We start from the raw sequence: 17,724 nt of genomic DNA on the forward strand, positions 1-17,724 counted from the left end.
GTACTTGTAAATTATTTGGATTTTCAAATGGAGGTGGCCTTGGCCGCCAAATGCCCACTACTAGTTCCTTCATTGTGGGTCGGGTACGTAGAATGAGGACGGAGAAATGGTGCACCGCGTGATTATGATACATCTAGAAACCAAACCAAATCGAGCCTTGTGTCCCAATCAATTGGGGTCGGCTACATGAATCTTGTTTTTCCATTGAGCTCTGTCAAGGGCTACCTCTTCACTTAGACTTTCATGTCATAAAATATATAATATTTGTATTTAAGGTACTTCTAGTCTAGAGCCCCTTTATTTTAACGATCTGACAGTTACAAATTAAACATGTAAAACAAGTTTTAGGAGCATTATGTTCGTTTTTTTTACAGTCATCTCCTAATTAAAGTCGTATTCCTAAATAATCTACGATTCATAAAACTAATAAAACTTGCTCTCTGTCAATACTTGATATCAAGAAAACGATAAAGATATGCAATGCAAAGTACTGCTACAAATCAAAAAAAAGGAAAGATAAACGAGTCCTTAACAAGTGGAGTGAACGCAGCTACAAGAAGAAAACCTACAGGTACCATTTACCAATAAGTGCAGCAAATAGGCTGAGACAAGTGCATACTTTCCCCATTCAGGAGGAGGATTCCATGGTGCTAGAATCATGTCAAACTTGGCATTGGGCAGGCAATTTCTTACAACAAAATACTTTGTTGTGAACCGAGCAACACCAAAATCTTTATAGTCCCTGTCAAAATCATATATCTGCAAAGGCCCAAAATGACGAGTGAGGACAAACAGAACTCTAAACTCAATCAGAATATTTAAATGCATCCAATCATGCCAACAAATGATTACTCTCTTACATTCAAAGATGTGTTCAACAATCTTAGGACTAACTAAACCACTCAAAACTGCTAAGAATCTGTTACGGAAAAAGAATGTCACAAAATTCAGGAGCGTCCATGTCTGAAGTGAGATAAAAACATCAAACGTAGAAAAGAACCAATAATGAATCAAGCAAATTGGTAATGAATTTAGGCCTTTATATGCAACACCTTTTTTACAAGGTTTTCCGACTTGATGTATTCTGCTAGCTTTTTTCTTGATCTTTTGCATAGGATGAAGTGATCATTAGTATATCGAACAAAGTGTGATAAGAGGATAAAATATCTTTGACCTTGCATTTGAATGCAACATATAACTCCATGGTGCCTTCCATATCTGGTTGAGCACTTGAAATATCTTTACAATTCTTAAGTTTGATTTAATCCCAAGGCTCAGGGCAATGAAAGGACGAAAAGCAACTGATATACCTGAACATGCCTATGCAGTAACTAATATTGCCATAACTAACCTGCATCTTTACCACTTTTGTTAGCTTAGCACAAGAATATGTTAGTAACAATAAGTTAGCACTATATACTATGGCCACATCCCACCATCACACCATACTATAGCACCACATACCATGCCCACACCGCTACTTGGTAACCATAAAGTAGAAAGGGAATAGGTTGGATGTTGGCACTCATCGAACAAGACATGGAAAACATGGGGACTAAACATGGCTCTATTACTTACAAAAAAAAATCTGGACGTAGCTACACTTCAACTCTTGGGAGACACATATGTATTACTTAGAGACATACAAAACACATCACAAGTCAAATAGAAATAACTCCGCCAATGAAATAAAATCAAAAGTATGAATTTATACCTGTTAACCCTCATCCTCTTAACTTTTCAATTCAGGGAATCTGATGTCTAAATTTACACTATGTTGCATAATGCATATAACTTCATAAAATAACTATTAAGACCTGTGTCTGAGAATATATCCAAGAATCCAGGCACACCAAGGGACTCTAAAGGGAAGCTGTAAAACAAGCTGAGTCACTAAACTTGATCGACTCCTGTTCACTAACAGCTCATTCAAGAATCACCATTTTTTGTAAACAAGTAGAGATTAAACCCATTTTGAAACCTAAATTTTGCTCAATCAGCTTATTTGCACTCTGCATGGTATAAAAAAGCAAGCTACATAAGCTCAACAAGTGATCAACTCAATGAAGCTCATTTGAGATTGAATTGAACAGTAATCAACATTCAACGCCCCACTATTCAGCTAAACTTTGCTCGTTTACTACCTTATATTTTCAAGAGTTGAATGGTGGCTTAACAAAATCAGACACCAACAAGTAACTTCAGTATGAATACCCTTTGAAGAATGCCTGGTCAGTTGGAGATAGTTGTCAAATCATGAATTGAATCGAGAATCGGATTGACCCTTTTCTGAACTGTGAATCGAATCGAATCGAATCGTGAATCACAACGATTTGGTCCAAATTTCAAAAATACATTGGAAAATGTATCTACACATGTACAGAATACAGATACATTTAAAATTACAAAATGTAAGCTTAAACCTAGAGTAAAGTTTGTCTTCAATTATGAATTGATGATCATATCATATGGTCTAATAGGAAAGACACTTGTACATAATAGGAAAATGAATGCTACAGTAAGATGGATATGTCCATATAGACGTTAAAGATTTGATACAAAAATAAAAACCAAGCCTTAACACAACAAAAGTTTGTAGCCTAATAGGTACGAAACTAAACTAGCTTATATGGCAACATGTGTGGGTTGGTTCAAGGCTTTGAGCCCTGTCTCAGTCTATGATTTAGAGGATACAAGAATTAAAAAGATCGATTTATGAGACAACATATCCATGTAGATATCATCCTCAACAATATTAGTAATGTGGTTTCATATTAGTCAAATGCAACGATTGTGATAAAACTTGATTCACCTATAGATTCGTATTGCTTTTTGTGTGAATCGCGAATCGAATCGTGAATCGTACGACTCACTGCCGATGCTATATAAACCTTGATTCACCTATAGATTCGTATCGTTTTTGTGTGAATCGTACAATTTTGACAACTATATACTAATAAAGTTGTAAGAGAGTGCAATCTCCTTGTCTAACAATTTGTTCAGACGCATCTTTTTTTACACAACGAACAATTCCTAGGTAGGCACTCCAATAAGAAAGCTTTTAAACTCTATTGACACTCACCATGTCATTTATCTCAGCTTCGGCAAAAGATTTACCATCTGCAAGCATGCTCCAAACCACTTTGTTCATTTGCATAGAAATACGCATAGCAGAGGATGGAGTTTTGTTTTTCTCTTTTTCCATAAGTCGTAGCTGTGCAGCTTTCTGCAGAGCCATCCTTAATGAAGCAGAAGCAGCTTTTCTTAATTTTTTGGCATTCCCAAGCTCTTTCTTTAGCCTGTACACCTGAAGATGTGAATTTCGTAGTGCTCAGACTAAATACATACTAATAGCTTACGACGAAAAACAGATGGCAAGACATAACACTGATATGCACACGTTTGTCCATGAACTTAATGTATCACCATAAATCTGCTACAGAATCCACAACATCTAATAACAGGAGCTACGGAAACCGAGAATATTTTCCACTACAGGAGTTATGTTCTGATCTCCTTACAAACGGATTTAAGGGGATCAACTAAATTTTCAAACCAAAACTCCTATTTTCGTTGGCAAATGGATAACTGGTCGAGAAACAACGTGGTGCAGTAACCATGCTACATTTTATGAAATTAACCCCGCTAAGAGAAAAAGGATTTTTTGATTCTTGGGGAGCTTAATACTTGTAGATACTTGATGTATCATTTTTTTATTTTGGCACCTTTGATGACAGTTTTCCTTATAAAATAGGCCAGTTGGAAATTATGCCTGTATGATAATAGCTGAACAAAAAGTAATTAGGCCAGTACTGGTCACCAGACGCCACATTGTAGAACATAAGTAGGTGTTTGCATTTACATAGAACTAGTAACAAGTTCTAGAGATACGAGTAACTTGCAAAAAGCAGAAGTTTATATTATTAGAGCTTCAAATTTAGAGATACTTCATAGGTTCCTGTCTCACCAATGCAGACCGTCCACCAGTTATCATCCACAGATCGCCTTCCTTCTCCAGGCATACGTCTCCAGAAGAATCAACATACGTAGACAATTTCCTTATGTCATCCAGAACTAACTTCTGCTCCCGCTCTTTGTGTTCGAGTTTGATTCGTGCAAGTTCTACCTCTTCAACACCATCAGGAACCACCTCATCTGCCTCCTCTTCTACATCTTCATCATCTTCAGCAGGATAAGACAGACAACTTTTTCGAGGCCTGGATCACACACCTTAACCAAATTACTTCCGAGGGTAAGAAAATGACTGCGTCAAATAAACAAATGGCTGAAAAATTTCACTGAGGGTGCTTTCAGAACTTTTGGAAGTGCACAGTACTTAAATAAACTAATGTTAAGCCAATAGAACAAGTTTGGAGATGAAGTTCTAAATTCGTACAACTTTGTCAAGAAGCACAAAATGTCCTAGCCCCAGGAATGCAAAGTGTGCATGCAAGAAGCATATAAATGGTCATGGACCTCTTGGTTTACTTAAAGCAATCTGTAGTAGAAATTATGCACAGCACCTGCTGCACCTCTTAAAATTTACTTCAAATGTGTGAATATTGAGAGAAAAATTAATCCTCAGGAATGAAAAATTATGCTTGAAAGAAGAAATATACATATTTATGGCTTACTTAAAGCAATATGTAATAGAAACTATACACAGGAAGTCATAAAAGTTACTTCAAACGCATGAATAAAGAGCTAAACATTTATCCAAGGCCAACAACGCAAGTGTCTAGAGATTTATATGCCTGGGAGTAAAGGTAAATTAACACCTCAATTACTACTTCAATAGGTCTCAATTTTATCAGCCTAACAAAAGTAGACAGCTAGAAACTGTAACAAGAGGAATATGCTAAGAGACAAGAGTACAACAGTAAGCAACCACAAGCACAATCAAATGGAAGAAAAACAGAGAAATATTCCCAGAGAAAAAGCGAAAATAAGAGGACAAGAAAGAACATCCTTACTTCGGAAGTCGAGCGAAAAGAAGATTAGTCAACACATCAAGCATAACCTGAAATTGTCGAGATGTCATTGTTGCTGTTATATTGCGGGAATTGAAGGTGAGCTCTTTCAAAGGCTTCATCTGCAGCATAAAGAAATCTTACCCACTTATCCCTTCCAGTAAAAAGTACACACCCACTCGCATTGTACATTAATTAATCAAATCAATAGAAAATTTGAAGGATCTTGTGTCAACCTTCAGGTCTGTAGTTCCGCCTTTGTGCCTCGTGTATCGGAAGTACATATCACAAGGCATAAACACTCTTTCAAGTAAAGCACCAGTACGCTTTACTTTTGGAGAACTCCTCCGGATTTTTGGAAGCCATTGCAGTCCAGCTCCTGGGTCAACATCAGTTGGTGCAACATGAGCCTGCACATGTTCCAACATCACAGAGAATTCCATGCGATTCCATGTCATTTCGGGTTGATTTTCTGGAACATGTACACCTCCAGTACCAAGTGCTTGTTCAATAATTTCATAGCCAACATGAAGGACTGAATGGAACGAACGGGCTAAAACACGTCCACTAACAGCAGCAAGCAGAAATCTACCCTGTCAACAAAAAAAGAAAGCATTATAAGTTATACACAGATGTAGTAGGCCTAGAACTTCAGAATAGGTCCGCAGCTTGTATGGTGAACTCTTGCCAGAGAAGTTAACTTTTCATGTCAAAAATGGACATATAGTTGGGGCAATTCAAATAATTGCTGTGACTAGTCATCCAGCCATTTGAACTGTACGGGCATGTTTGGTTCTATGGAATCAAAGTTGGAATGGAATGGTCATTCCAATGGCATACTTATTCCCAAGTTTGGTTCACTATTAAATGATGGAATGATAATTCCAAATGGAATCACTATTCACCTCAATAATGGAATTATCATTCCACTAAAAAAATAAAGGAATCGCCATTCCATTTCTCTGTCACACCAAAATTACTAGTGTCACTCCAAAATTCACTATTGCCACATCAAAATTCACTATTGCCACAGCAAAAATTACTATTGTCACTCCAAAATTACTATTGCCATATCATTCCATTACGGATAAAAATGGCTATTCTTAAGCACAACCATGTTAGGATCTGGGGTCACTCAACAACATAACGATATGAGGAAAAACTCCCTTAATATTATTTACATAACAATACAAGATGAAAAAACCTCTCCGGGAGAGCCACAACTGGCTCTCCACAGCCCCGGTGAGCCACACCGGCTCACCCACTCAACCTCACCCTCTCCCTCACATGGTTTCAGTCACACCTCTCTGCTCTCTTATTTATCAATATATATATAGGCAAGAAGAAAACCCTAATACGCGTAAGGAAATAAGGTAGAGAGTGATCCTGTGCTTCATGCACACCACCCCACTTGGGTGGAATCTCAACAAACCAATCTTGGGAATGGGAATGGATATTCCAATCTCATTTCCTCCAATTTCATTCCAACCTCAATTCTTTTCCATTGTCAATTCCATTCCATCGAACCAAACATACCCTAAATACCAAAATTCCAACCACTTGAAACAAAGTCTGGTTAGATGTAATCCATCATCATGGTGCAATCATATCTTGGCTAGCATAATCATAACATATAGAGCTTAGGTCATCCAACTTCAATTTGCAACAGAATTACAGATAATCTTTAATTATCCTTTCCTACTGAGTATTGTCACAGTGTCGCACCCCATAAGGGAAAGGGTTTTGTAGGTGCTATAATTAGGAGTGATGTAGCTATCTTCCATAATTAATAAGGCGAAACAACCCTTTTGGTCTCCTCTGTCCAGGGCCCTTCCGCTCAAATATTTAATTAGTTTCTGGTTTCTCAGTCACTGCCATACTGCTTGTTTGCTTCGTATCCATTATGACTTCCAATTGGTAATGCCTGGTTGGTCATAGGACCCAATCTTCTTTTTTTCTTTCAAGAATTAGCCACTGGCCCGCTGCATGATTACTATTCGGTCAAAATTTACACGTGGTATTACTAAATTCCACATGTGCGGTTTATTCCTCTAAGATGCCGCGGGTCCAGAGAAACAGAGTTTTTTTTGGCCATCACATCCATGGACAAGATAAGTGGAGGAAGAATTTATTCATGACACGCATAAAAGAAACAATGTGAATCCAAACCATAAAACTCAAGAAGGATGAGGAATAAAAAATTATAACTGAAGATCAGTCATGTTTTTGAAAGGTCAACAAATCTATGATTCCATCTGTCAAAGTAGAATTTCTTGCTCCTACTTTTTGTGCTACAATTTGACCAATGATCAGAAATTCATAACTAAAGAGAGAACTAGATTCCAGTAGCACAATTAGAGAGGTCCAAAGGCAAGCATCTCCACAACAGTGTCCAATCGAAACTAACGTATTTAATAGCAAGTCCAGATGAAAAGCGGAAACATCCATATGTGAATCAACATAAAAGGGAACCAATTCAGCTAGTTTGGTTAATCGTGCAGGAGGTTTAAGTTGCCACTTGTGCTTGCTAACAGAGTCAAAACTGTGGGAGATGCCACTACAAAAAACTTATTTCCTTTTACCTCACAAACACAGAAAAGAAAAGAAAACGAGGGAGAGAGAGAGAGAGAGAGAGAGAGAGATTCAGCTTTGACTACATCTGAAATCCGATACACAAGTAGCAAGGGTTTTTATGTAAAACAAGTGAGGGGTAGTATTGTCAATTTTAGTATTTTACCTTTCAACATTGATACACGATTGGGTAAAGTTGCAGATGTCTATGCATCTTCACAAAGAGGTTACAAAAATCATGTTTATGCACTCCAAAGTGAGTAGCACGACAATGAACCAGGAAAATTTTAGATTAATGACTCCCCTACTCCATATCGAAGATCTTGAACAGTTATAGTACAGAACTCCAACAATGTTTGGGCAGATGGAATATCTGAAGTACACTAACCATGTCATCTTATCTCTAGGGATTGGTGGATTCAAATAAATAAAGCATGCAAAGTACAAATGGTATTCTTATTTCCATGACATGTGGTAGTGCAACTAGTACATTGCAAAATCACAATGGTGCATACGTCAAAGAGGAGAAGTAAAGGACAAAAGATCAATTTCCTAGATAACTTACATTGGCATCTTCTGAGTGAAGATTGAATTGTGGCTCTATAATGTTCACCATGAAATGTCGAGTTCCCTCCTCCTCCAAATCATCATTGCTACCATTCTTTGCTGATGGCAAAGCAAAATGATCCCTCAAATGAAGTCTTTTGTAATTCAAATATGTAAAGAGAACAACCAATCATAGTCATATATAACTAGAATATGCCAATACTATTTTACCGTGCTGGTAATCAGCTTATAAAAGCCTAATGAATCACTGGTTATGTAATAAATGTATGAACATAAAATACACAAATGCATAAAACACAAATCTTTGAGACAAATTTCCAATGTTTTCTAAGAGCTTACCGCCTGCACTAGATGATGATGAGTTTTCTAACTTTGCCGTGTGTGGAGGAGATAAAAGCGATCCTGACAACTCAGCATTTTTTGAAGGGGAACTGGCACCTTGATTGACTGAAGAGGGCTTTGACATATCTTCTTGAGCCATTTCAGGTCCATCAACTACCTGATTGTCCTCATGCAACTTCCTCTGTGCATACTGCCGAGAAGGAGAGGGCTTTTGAGGTTCAAAGGCCTTTGATATTCCACCAACCCAAGACCAAACAGCGTCTCTATTTTCGATAGTCCACAAAAGCTTGAGGCCGTAAACAAAAATACGTTGACAGTTGTCAGCTATTACAACATTATAACCATCATCATCACTAGGATCAGATCGTGTATGCTCATCACTCTCACTCCCGTTTTCGAACTCAGATCTAACATAGGTCATCTCAAGATTTCTTCTTCCAGCTTCTTGCCATGCTAATAACCTTGCAGGGTCAGCCTTCGGTGCTTGCCGTCTGATTGTAAAATACTCAGATGATAACAGAAATCCACCATCACGATGCTTCTCTTTGCTCCCGCTCACATAACCACCTTTTTCGCTTGTAGTTCTGTCCATGGAAGCAGACTTTGAACGTTTTCTAGTCATTTGAATTACTTTTGCAACAGTCATACAATCTTCTTTGTTTAGATAAGCTTTAGGCATGTGAAGGTCAAGACCTTGGTAAACAAGATCAAGAGGATCACGCTTGCATTCAAATGTGTATTTTTGCTTACCCCGACTATAACAGAGTTCGTATTTCAGCTTTGTCATCTTAAATGTCAGTCCTTTAGCCGGATCATCATCATCCAGAGGCATATTCCTTATACATGTTGGAGTTGCATCAATTCGGAACATGAACTCCGTCAACACCTTGTCGAATGACAGATTGCCTGATCTGGCAACTCTTTGAATTCCAAAACGTGGCCACCGTGAAAATGTCCGCAACTTATACGGAGGAACGTAATTCATGCTCCAGAATTTAAGTAACCATGCTAAATCGTGAGCACCAAGAACCACGGTTGGAGACTCAATTGAAACATTCTCCGTCTTACGTATGGTCCCATAGGCATCGCCATCCAGGACAACATCACCTCTCATGGAGGAGGATTGTGAATGATCCTCGGCTGGGGGAGGCGAGGGTCGAAGTGACAAAACCCACCTCAGGGAGAGAGATGTTGATCTAAAGGGGTCAAAAACTTTTTCACGAAGAACACCTTCATTTGGGAGGGCAAACAAGTAATGATTCATTGGATTGCCTGAATCGCATTCCCAATCCATTGTCACTTCCAGAGTAAAGGCTGGGGCCTCGATGAAAGCACCAGACCTGCCAGTAGGAAGTTTTAAGCTGCAGTTGTTCAGTAAAGTCTCCAAACTGCTCAACAAAATCTTAAAATCCTTGGCAGAAACATAAACACGGCCATCTGATTGCTGGATTTCCATAGGACCGGAAACAATTTGAAGTTTGTCACTTTTCTCGTAAGGATCAGTAGTAGCAAGTATATTCCATTTGGTCTCAGACATGAATAAGGTGACATTCCCATGAATGTAGTTTCTCATATCATCCCACCAAGGTAAGCTTCTTTCCTTTTTTGGTGGCTGAATATCAGTAGCATTAGGGTTCCTGATACTTAGATTAGCCCTGCGAAGAGCTACAGTAAAAGCATAGCTAATATCAGCAAAAGAGGGCTCAAAACCCACTCCAAAGCAAATTTCTGCTTTCTGAAAATACAAGGGTAAATCCGAGTATGTTTTCATTGGTGGAGTAGTGCCACTGGCTGAACGAAGCATGCACACCTTCCTCCATCTCCCAACAAAGACATTATGCTGAATTTGGGGCTGAAAGCATGTCGCCTGCCATTAAGTAAATTCAATCATATGATTTATCAAGAAGTCAATAGTCATGGCTCAATACCATAAAAAGCTACATAACCGGAGTTTCTAATAAAAGATCCAGCTTTAAGGAACCATTTGATTGACAGGGCTAATGGTGAAGGGATATATAATCCCATAGTGGTGTAATCTCATCAGACTAATGGTGATGAAACTAACACCACCCCCTTGTATATCCCGCACCGTAGGATTCTATATCCGATGCATATTAATCCGGACCGTACAAATTTTAATCGAAAACCAGATATGGATCCCCCTTGGATATATAGTCCAATCCGATGCTCATATCTGGTCAAACATACGAAACCTAAATGTATAAAAGCAACGTGGAAGTGTCTCCAAAGTCACCGCTTAACTCCCAAGTTAAAATATGTTGCAAAAAGGTAAAAGCAACAGAGTAATTCACAGGTTTCTTGAACTCCTCGATACAATTTCATGCTTTTCTTCTCTTTTCGGGGGCATCTACAGGTGGTCAGAAATGAGCAGATACAAAGAAGGAACACTAGAAAAGATTACGAATGGTGAAAAGAAGGAATCAGAATTGAGGCAGACCTGTTGAGCTAGCACAATACGACCTTCACATCTACCAGAAGTTGCAGAGAAAAGTGGATATGTGTAGTTTCTTATTCGAACTACAAGAGTTCCAGTGCGCAGAAGAAGATTGCTCCCATACAGTCGGGAAAATGGTATGTTATATTCACGACTGACAGGGTCAAGCTTCTGTATAACCTCTATCATCCCAGCATCACCACCTAAAACTTTTGTCAAGCTTACATCTAAATCCGTTGCAGAGATAGAAAAAAGGGAAGTTCTAGAAGAACTAGGTTTGAAACCAGCTTGAAACCCATTCCTAAAAGCACCTGATCCTTCCGACTGCACTAGATGCTGACATGCCTTGTAATATGACTGGAATGATTGCTTATAAATCTCCTCTTTCATTTTCTTAATAGCTGAAGCATCTTGAACATTAATTTCCTCGCCATCATAAAGAATCTTACTATCATGGATAGAATCCTTTGTTTCAGCAGTTCCAGGACATTGACTGCCTTTGGAAATAAGGTCATCAAGAAATTTCAACCTGACGGCTAATTCCCAAGCCTCATTTTTCATCAGCTGATGGTGTTCATCGAGCCAACCCTGTATTGGTTCTTCCTCTATGTCAGCAGTTAATTTACGCATGCACAACTTCACACATCCAAATTTTGTTGCACTAGGCTTTTTGGGTTTTGCACCTTCTTTCTTCGTTGGAAATATCAGATTGGCTTTGGCAGAAGTGACAAGCTTCAAAGCTCTCAACATATCCTCTATGGAATCATCAATGGCACGTAACTGCAACCTGTAGGGCAAACAAATATGTACATCCAGGCCTTGAATAACCCAATCCCATGTAGTGGTTCCCTCAAGTTTTCCATCAGATGAACCACTAGAGACATTAGGAATGCGAGAAATTTGAATCCGGCTGCTTTTAAATACTCTTGCTTCATTGAAACTGAGCATAAGCCCTTCAAGAAGTACTCCTATAGAGGCATCCTCTGAAAAAATTGATTGAACCTGAATCGTGGCATCAACCCCATCTCCGACCGAGGCAGATAGGCTCAGCATTTCAATATCAATAGCAAGAAGAGATTTTCTTTTCTTGTTTTGTTTTTCATTTTGTAAGGACTCCACGGAGTTGTCTTTCTTCTGGTCATTACCTCTAACACAAGATTTGTCTTTCGCATGATTCGAATTAAGGTCTTGGAGTTTCTGATTATGCATGAGTAACTTCACATGTAGCACAAGTTCGAACAATGCTATATGCACATCGGGCTCCCACCTGGCTGTAATATCAGTAGCACTAAAAAGAGAGCAAATGTCCACATCCTTAAGACCACCAGTTCTAACAAATTTTGCATTCTGCATATCAAACAATGCCACTTTCATTCCAGGCATACCATCTTTCACATATTCCTGATAGGTAGACCTCGCTCGTTCAAGCTCCAGCTGGGTGGAATGTTTCGCCTTGTTCATACACAGACTAAAATGGAAGATGTCGAGAGATACAGAGTACTTCAACTTATTAAACTCATTGGGACTTGTGGACATTATGCTTGCACAACGTGGTGTGCCGTCAGCTGAGACACTAACTATAAATCGACCACCTTGAGATCCATAGTTCACTCGTTTTGGGTCAGCAACAATTGTGTTCTCCAAACCCACATCACCTCTGAAGTTTACAGAGCACCTTTCAAGGTTAAATTTTATAAGTTGAATCCCCTTCCCTGATGGCTTGGAAGCGAGCCCGCCTCGGTTTTGATGTGGTTTTTTACTTGTGGCAGACAAACTTTTCAATAAATTTTTGAAGGACAAAGCCGTTGATATTACAGATCCAACACGCTTAAGGGTCAAGAAGGACCCCATACCAGTAACATCAATGGAAAGCACTAACTTACTATTGGGGCCATCTCCTTCAATTGATTCCATGTCTTTTTTGCCCCAATCCAGGCAAATTTTTCCAACATGCATTAAAGACCCTGTATTTGTTTCTACACCAAACAGACTATCTCTTAAACATTCTTGATATTCTTCAGCCATGTGTAAATTCAGCTCACCAAATTCCATATGTACTGAAGTGCCCATGCTTGAAATGTTGTTGGCAAACACATGTGATGATTGAGAGCAACCCTGCATTTGGAAATAAAAAAGGGAGAGATACCTTGTAATAGTCATGATTTAACCTGAAATCATATTTGGTTACATATATTGCAAAAGATTGTTTCCAACGAATATAAATGGTGCAGTCACATAAAAGTGGATCACATCCAGTAACATTATAAATAAATATCGAAACAACAATCAGAACAAAGTTCCATAATCAGCTCAACCGATACATTAACTATTCCCATCATCCCATGTGATATTCAATTTCAACACAATCTAGTCCAATTGTGATCTGTTTAAAGGCCTTGTCAGCAAGCCTTAAAGGGGAAGAACATACTAATCCTGAACAGTGCCTTCACTTGCCACAATTTGGAGTCTGGACAGGAAATGAACCGAATCAATTTACAAAATAACTCTCTGTTTAATGAGAGGCTCACCATGTCTGTTTAGTTAAGTCAATGAGCCCAAGTAGAGCTCGGTTTGTGAGCTCATTCATCACATGAGCCAAGCTTTGCTCAAGCTGGCGCATAAACGGGAGAGTTGATAGGTAGCTGTAAGAATTCCTAATCTTTTCAAGGCCAATATTCAAACTTATGAAAATCTGGGTGGAACTCGGCACTTCTTAAAAGAGAAAAAAAAAAATACATTCGCATACTGTACAAGAAGAAATCAATGCTTTGTTTGACTTTTATCCCCACCGAGATTTCAAATAAGAGAAGGCACCACTAATCAAAAAAAAAAAAAAAGAGAGAAGGCACCAATGGAGTGCAATGTGCATAAACTTTTAGAAGAAGCCCACAAAAGACCTAACAAATCTATACATGAAAGCTTTATTCAGAAGTCAACATCAAATAATTGGTTTAAATGTAGATCAACACTACCCCAGAACCAACTATAGTACGTAATGACAAAATTAATTTATTGGTAAACCAATTGGTTCTTGTTTGCCATTATGCAACCCCTTGCTTAAATTTAACGATGAACTGACAAATTAAATCAAATGGAAGACAACATTTGTCATTATTGTTGATTCCTGATTGCAAACAACTTCAATGAAAATGTCAGGTCTCGTAGCTGGAAATGTCAGAAGGGCTAATGATAGAATTATCACTAAGTGAATTTTTTTGTCTCCGCCTCTCTTTTTTGTCTAGAACTGTTAGTTGGATGCAAAATAAACCTCTTCAACAAGTCCATTCTCATTTCGCAAGCTGAAAATATAGCTACGGATACAGTTACTAAGAGAAGTAATGAGCTTAATCCTTCATTTCAACCAATGAGATAGGGGATCAGATTTCCCCCCCCCCCCCCCCCCCCCCCCCAATAAATATCTCTGCTAAAATTGAGTCAAGGAACAGGATGATTTATAACGATTTTGCAAAAAAATGAGGATGTTAAAATAATGCACCACAAAATGATCTGGATGACAGGACAATCTCCCTGCACCACCCACAGAAATAAACTATTGAAGATGTCACTTACATGATATAGAGACGAACCTCTGAGATCATAAAGCACAATAGTCATCTCTGGCGCTGAAACAGTACAAGCCCACATGAAAATTTCCGATTTGGTTGACCGAAGCCTTTCCGGATTAGGGTTTCCATCTTGAAGCACCATAGATTTCTTTTCTAGGGACTGCAGTTCAATCCATGGCTTCAGTCTGCTCATTATAACATTGCACTGAGTACCCCCGAGCTTGAAATCAATTTCCGATCTGATAGGCGAGGTAGGCTGGAAAGTAATTTTGCAAGTGGTTATAGTAACTCCAAAAAATGCAAGGTTTAGTCAAAAGTTAATAACTCCATGCTGCTAACGCAAAATTATTACTGGAGTCGAAAAAAGTAAAATCATTTGATATCTGCACTAAGCTGGCTATAATAACTTTTTACATGTTAACCTCTCTCAAGTGTATAAATTGATCGAAGCAACGCATACCAAACACGCAAAAAAGACTAGCATTACAATTAGTACTAAAGAATTTATTTGTAGTTACAGTCTGAAACAGCAAGCAAGTTTACCTAACATTTACCACGTCCATATTGATATACCAAAAGAAACTCACAGGACAGAGTCAGAAATTGATGAAATTTAAATGATTTCTAACCATACTGTAAGTCAACGGAAGATGCAAATCTGAGGCAAGTGAAGCATCCCACCAAACTTGTAAGGATCAGATCTGGTTATGATTTCAACCCTAAATGAGTAACTTCCCCAACCAATCTGGTTTTCCCTCAAGTGAGATGTCGAACTGATCATTAATCAGAAAATCTATGTTTATGTGAAAAGATGATATCTAACAGTTTCACAGTAACATAGACTAAAGCAGGCACCAGTTTGCTACGAAAGCATGCCGATGAAAAATAAAATCTCCATTATGGGTGCATCAAATATATTGGCAAAAGTACAATAGCCGAAAGAGGGGGGAAAAAAATTGCAGAAGCATCGAATATCAATTGGCAAAAGTACAATAGCCAAAAGAGAGGGAAAAAAAGGATTGCAAGATGATAATAAAATTTGCTGACAAACCTGTAGAGGAATGTAAGTGGAAGAAACAACATCGAGTTTCAGTATCTCCACGACAGAAATACAAGCATCTCTAAATAGCTGTAATACGATAGCACAATCATTGTTGCTGATTAGCAGAAGAGAACAACTGTAGCAGAAAGGATCAAATAATAACACACACACAAATTGTAACTCCAGAAAGATATAAAGTCTATTTGCAGTTATGTCCTTACATGAATCTCACTGAAATCCATTTGAATATCAAGGCGAGTACTCTCCCCTACATCTTCAACAGACCGAGATTTGGTGCTTTTCACTTGAATACCCATGATGTTATTCTCGACCACAAGACCATGTACCCTATGCACAAACTTCACATCCAACTTGGGCAAATTGAAGGATACCTGCGAAAACAACATAATAATTTGTTAACTTCACCAGCCCATAACGCCAGTGATTATAAAATCAGTGTCCTTTGTGTGGCATCCACAGAGCTCCCTCTCAGGCGGGTCCCACATTCTCACAGATGGGGGTTATCGACACAGGGTCAAATATACAAGCCATTTAGGGTGGGAATTTGGGCGATCTCCCAATGTAATTCAGACATTGTAAACACAAAGAATTACTAAGTACAAAAAACTTAATGGTAGCTTGGTGGATTGCTCTTTACATGGGAAATAGAAGGAAATTGATAACCAGATACACACTCTTTTGCTCAGAAGGTCACCAAGGCAATTAGAACTCATACAACAGTATGAACACACACAAAAATAGAAGGGTTGAGATAGATAAAATCCTACACTAATTCACTGTGAAATCAATCCAAGTTAGACTTTTTGTTGAGAAATTATTTTTACTTACTAAATGATGATCAGATGACATCACAAATGGCAAAAAAACATATATACTCCAGCACCAAGGCCCATGCGCACAAGGAGCGAGACTAAACAGAGAATAGCTATATGACTCTAAAGTTTATATACGAAAAGTTCAACCGACTCCACCATGCACAAAGTTCATTTCAGAAGCATCTCATTGACCCGTGACTAGTTTTTAAAAGATGACAGAGGCCAATATTTTCATTCAAGTTCTAGGAAGAACCAGAACCAGTGAAAATGACAATCTCAGTTCCCTGTTTGTGTTAGTCCAGGTTTACGAAGAGATAAGAGTTAAACATTCACAGTACAAACGACCGACATGCCTTGGAGTGACAATTGATTACCTCATAAAGTCATAGACAACTGGAAGTTTCGGCACATTTTGTAGTCGTCTACCCATAAACCAGCAAAGGCATGAACTCCCCGTTTTTTAATGAACAATGAAATATGATTTCACTAATTACACAAGAAAGGATTCCACCATAGGAAAAACTCAGTTATCATGAAATCTTGATTCTTTCAAGATACTAATACACATTACTACAACAATATTTGTTCGGATAAGTTATTAACTGCAATCTCAAAAATGGCATCCAAATCAAACCCTAGCTCAGTGTTTTCTTCATTCAGTCTCGTCAACTTCGATATGACAAGTTGCCGATCAAAAAAAAAAAATTTCTATATGTCGAGTCCTGCCATTTTGCACCAGTTTCTGGAGTATGCTAAAACCGAAATGCTACTGGTACATACAATCTGTGCACAGATTTTGTGGTGGGGCCCACCATGGGTCCCACACAAATGATCCGAGCCGTTCATTAAATGTAAAACATTTTTTCAAGGGTTTCTAAACAAAATCAGCTCAATCCAATACCTATAAGTGCTTGATCTAATCATTTAACTTTTCATTACCCGGAAATCTGAATGAAAATTTAGATAATTGGATCGAGTACTTATAGGTATTAGATTGAGCTGATTTTTTACGGGGACTCTTGAAAAAATATTTTACATTTAATGAACGGCTCGGATCATTTGTGTGGGACCCGTGGTGGGCCCCACCACAAAATCTGTGCACAATCTGTGCACAGATTGTCTGTACCAGTAGCGTGGTTCGCTAAAACCGAAATGCTACTGGTACGTACAATCTGTGCACAGATTGTGCACAGATAGCATGGTTCATTGGAGCCACATTAGCTGACAAATGGCATACGCCACAGCTTTGTATTCGGTTTCTGCACTGGATCTAGCTACTACTGTCTCCTTTATACTTCGCCAAGTAACTACATTAGCTCCTATAATGGTACCTGAGACTGAAGTAGATCTTCTATCATGAACGAACCTAGCCCTA

At 38.4% G+C, this 17,724-nt stretch overlaps 1 protein-coding gene across 4 annotated transcripts in view; it reads right to left on the reverse strand.

Annotated features, from left to right (window-relative positions):
- LOC131334111 (protein SABRE) overlaps nt 1–17,724 on the reverse strand; it is a 37,503-nt gene that overhangs the window by 6,594 nt on the left and 13,185 nt on the right. For 2 of the 4 annotated variants that reach the window (XR_009202052.1, XM_058368989.1), the window contains exons 6-16: nt 15,735–15,905; nt 15,523–15,600; nt 14,476–14,727; nt 10,909–13,020; nt 8,448–10,317; nt 8,107–8,207; nt 5,207–5,563; nt 4,974–5,092; nt 3,968–4,217; nt 3,083–3,307; nt 583–759 (exon numbers count right to left, since the gene is read on the reverse strand). Coding sequence is in view for 3 of the 4 variants with exons in the window: in XM_058368989.1 (XP_058224972.1) it covers nt 583–759; nt 3,083–3,307; nt 3,968–4,217; nt 4,974–5,092; nt 5,207–5,563; nt 8,107–8,207; nt 8,448–10,317; nt 10,909–13,020; nt 14,476–14,727; nt 15,523–15,600; nt 15,735–15,905 (5,712 nt within the window). In the remaining variant the exon portion in view is untranslated. Of the gene's footprint in view, nt 1–582; nt 760–3,082; nt 3,308–3,967; nt 4,218–4,973; nt 5,093–5,206; nt 5,564–8,106; nt 8,208–8,447; nt 10,318–10,908; nt 13,021–14,475; nt 14,728–15,522; nt 15,601–15,734; nt 15,906–17,724 lie in introns of those variants that run through there. The other 2 variants (XM_058368988.1, XM_058368990.1) reach the window with 2 other exon arrangements.

Source organism: Rhododendron vialii, chromosome 7a (assembly GCF_030253575.1).
Source record: "Rhododendron vialii isolate Sample 1 chromosome 7a, ASM3025357v1".
Lineage (NCBI taxonomy): Eukaryota > Viridiplantae > Streptophyta > Magnoliopsida > Ericales > Ericaceae > Rhododendron > Rhododendron vialii.